Raw genomic sequence first — 3,665 nt, 5'->3', positions numbered from 1 at the left:
TAGGAGGTATGTGAACCGGAAATTCCAACCGACCCTATTGTCGAGAGGTTAAATTTAGTTGAAAGAGAAAACGAGTACTTGAAAGAAAAATTGAAAACAATTGAGGGGGAGAAGATGGAATTGGAGTTGCATGTCGCCGATGTCGTCGATGAGCACAAGATCAAGATGGAGAAAATGCGCTTGAAGATTAGAAAGATTAGAAAATATGCCATCGATAGTGAGGCTTGGTATCATTATGCTGTTGGATCCATTGTTACCTTAGTTGCGATCTTGATCGCATTTGTTGTTGCATTTAAATGCTTTAGCTAGAGAGTTATTTGTTTGTTGCATTTAAGTGTTGTATGAACTTTATGTATGAACTTGTATTAATTTGGTCTATTCGGTGTTGTGTAATGAAGATGAGCCGGCAATGGATGTACGATGACCGATGCTCTCCCCAGTTCGTTGAGGGCGTGCATACTTTTCTTATTGCGGCTGAGGCAAACAAGCGGGCGGATGGTTTTATGCCTTGTCCATGTGCTGGCTGTAAGAATGGTCACAATTACTCTACGTTAAGAACCATTCACGTCCACCTGTTTGAGTCCGGTTTCATGCCCCATTATAATGTTTGGACCAAGCACGGACAAAGAGGGGTTATGATGGAAGACAATGAAGAAGAAGAGGACAACGACAGCTATCCTGGCTATTTTTACTGCTGGTAGTCTAGGGTAGTTCACCCTGAGCGATATTGGCCACAGACTGGATCGCCTAACCCTTCGCTGCCTCATGGGCCAAGGATCATATGGGTCCAGTAGCAGTCACATAGGAAAAAAAGTTGTGTGGTAACTAAACTTTACACCGAACAGTAAAATCCAACAGTGAAAAATCACTGGGCGTGCCAATCGGATGGCCAACATGTGTGCGCACGGGAGAGGCCTCAGATGGGCGGGTTGCCCAGCATGATTTATATGTTCAATGTGGTTCAGATTTTGAATAAGCTCTCACATAGTTCGTTGCTATAGCTTGAATGGCAAAAGCAGAACGAGGTAGAGGAGTCACAACCACCCATTTTACGAGAGTTAGTTTGTCTCTTGGTGCTTGAGCAGCCTATTATCCCGTTGCATACAAATTCATGAGAAGTCAATGGTTTTTCTCCTGCACCTCGCTAGACAGCGCCACCTAATAAGCTATGTTTGGATATTGTTGAAGGTTACCACATATTCAATAAAGTTTGTTATTGTAACAAAAGTTTAAGTAAATTGTCGCCGAAGTTGTTATAAGATGCACAATGAAGTTGGAGCACGGTATCCACATAGGATATTTCAGCAAAAAAGAGAGATCCACATAGGATGATACCCGCCGAATACATTATATTATCTTTTTATTTATTTTTTCAAAAAACAGATGTGCACGTAGACAAGAACGCACTTTACCCCTTGATGTGAAACATGCACATACATACCATATTATTCATATAAGCATCTCCAAGAAACTAAGGTCTTAGGTAAACCACCACAAACACATCACGACACATCGCCTACCACTAAGGAAAAAAAAGAAAGAAATACTTTTTTGCTGCAAAAAGATTTTAGCTCCCTTCAGAGAAGTATATAGTCTCAAGATCCTGGCAGCGAGGGGAGTCAAAAAAGGCATGTGGCACGAGGCTCTCATGAAATACGAGGAATCTGGGATCTACTACACTACCGAATTTGAAATCTCCGCGAATCATCCTCTTATCTTTGAGATGGTACATCCTGGCCATGTCACATTTAGGACATCCGATGAGGATGGCACCGTTCCCAAGAGAGATGACCTTGCTCACCGATACTTCATCGCGTTTGGAAAGTACGGGCATCGGCACATGGACTCGATGGAGCAATGTCCAGGTCTCCGCCTTGTGGTCTTGTAGGCCCCATATGTCCAGGGATGTCAAGCATTCTGACATAGCCGCGACACAGAGCTCCCCATCGAGCTCAAATAAGGATGTCCTCACGGTATTGTCTGGCGAGGGTTGGGACATGAGCCGGAATGTCTCAGAAGCCGTGTCGAATGCTAGCATCTTTCTGGTGTGGTTGGCTTGAGGGTGCTTAGAGAGCCAATGTAGGTTTCCACGATGAGCCACTGGAACCTCGTAGTATGGTAATCTACCGGATGGGTCGGAAGGAGCTGGCCCCAGTTGACGTGGTAGGATGGCACCGGCCGAGAGGATGTAGTAGCGACGCCTCGTCTTAGGTTTGAAGTTAGAATTAGTAAATTCTTCCTTGCCTTTCTGAATGGCATGGCATAAAAGGCGATACTCGCCCGAAGAAGTGTGGAAGTAGAAGCCGCACTCGAAGACCGAGCAGTAGGATTGCCGACCCAACTCAGGCAGGTTGGTCCACTGCCTGGTGGCCGGGTTGCAGATGATGAAGAGGGTCCAACTTTGTTTTAGCACAAGCAGACCATCGAGAGAATACAAGACATTCTCAATGTTGCCGGAGGGGTCATGGTCGCAAAGGAAGCGTTATGTCTGCTCCTGTGTCGGCTCGAGAGACATGGCTTGCACTGCCGGGTATTGGTCGCTGATGAATTGGACGACCATCTCGCGGGGGCGGCTGGCAGCGTGGGCGACGAGGAAGGAACGGTCGGTGGTGACACGATGCCAGTCCTTGCAGACGGCGCGACAACGGAGCACCGACACCGATGGGAGGCGGACGAGGATGTGCACCAGAGCGTCGTCGCTTAGAGCGTGGATACCTCCACCTGAGGTCTCCATCGATTCGATCGGTAGCGCAGCCTCCAACTTGAGGCCACAAAGCAGCGTTGGCGCAGTAGTTGAAGCAGAGGAAGACTCACCGCCTTGCCTTCCCTTATTTCATCATGTATATATACACAGCATGATCGGATCAGATCCCGGAGTCAGAATCGGAGTTCCACCGTGCGAGAAAAAACTGGAAGGGAAAGTAGGACGTCCGATTTTCTGTCCAAACATTGGACCGAATCGTAATAGAGGGGATGAAGCTGCCGCAATGTCCTCCTCCTTGCCCCCATACTCTCTCGCCGGATTGAAACTCCTGCCGTTGGCCATTTCTCTCGCCGGACGCGGCAGCTCGAGCGCTCAGCCAGGCATGGATCCCGGGTGGCCGCAGCGGCTGACCAGCTCGAGAGCTCCGGCGCGGACCTCGAGGAGGTAGATCCTGGCTGGGCGCAGCTGCTTCGTTTGGCTCGAGCGCGGCAGCTCGTAAATGGAGGCGACTGGCTCTACCGGCTCGACGTTGCTTTCTTAGGCGGAGGCTGAAGATCTGGACGCTGTAGCCTCGCAGTGGAGTGCTCGCAAGAGAACTACTGGGGACGATCTGCAGTTCGCTGATTCAGCTCTACATCCACACGAGACGCGACACAGCCAAAGGTAAATTATTTTCTTGCTTTTTTTGCGGGGAATTATTTTCTTGCTTTGTTGCTCTCGTCGCACCAACTATGTGATGAGGTCACAGTACTTGACTCGATCTATACCCCGGGTGCCACGGACACTCGGCAAAGGACCAAATACCGCCGGCAAAGCCGTTGCCAAGAGTTGCCCGAGCCCGCCCCCGCCGCAGACCGTAAGCCTCTCCCTCTCCTCTCCCCTGCCCTCCTCTCTCTCCCTCTCCCTCTCTGCTAGCTAGGGCAAATTTCATAGAGCGCTACTGTGATGTTGTTCATATGAA

At 49.1% G+C, this 3,665-nt stretch overlaps 1 protein-coding gene across 1 annotated transcript; it reads right to left on the bottom strand.

Moving 5' to 3' along the window:
• Window positions 1-1,567: 1,567 nt before the first annotated feature.
• Window positions 1,568-2,734, bottom strand: LOC147967646 (putative F-box protein At5g50220). The gene is made up of 2 exons (XM_087523205.1): window positions 2,514-2,734; window positions 1,568-2,399 (listed from the first exon to the last, which is right to left on the bottom strand). Exons 1-2 carry the CDS (start codon window positions 2,732-2,734, stop codon window positions 1,568-1,570), a joined length of 1,053 nt encoding a protein of 350 aa, XP_087379331.1.
• Window positions 2,735-3,665: the final 931 nt, after the last annotated feature.

Source organism: Triticum urartu, chromosome 5A, assembly GCF_056163025.1.
Source record: "Triticum urartu cultivar PI428250 chromosome 5A, HENAU_Tu73, whole genome shotgun sequence".
NCBI classification, from domain to species: Eukaryota; Viridiplantae; Streptophyta; class Magnoliopsida; order Poales; family Poaceae; genus Triticum; species Triticum urartu.
This window is presented reverse-complemented; position numbering and strand designations above follow the sequence as displayed.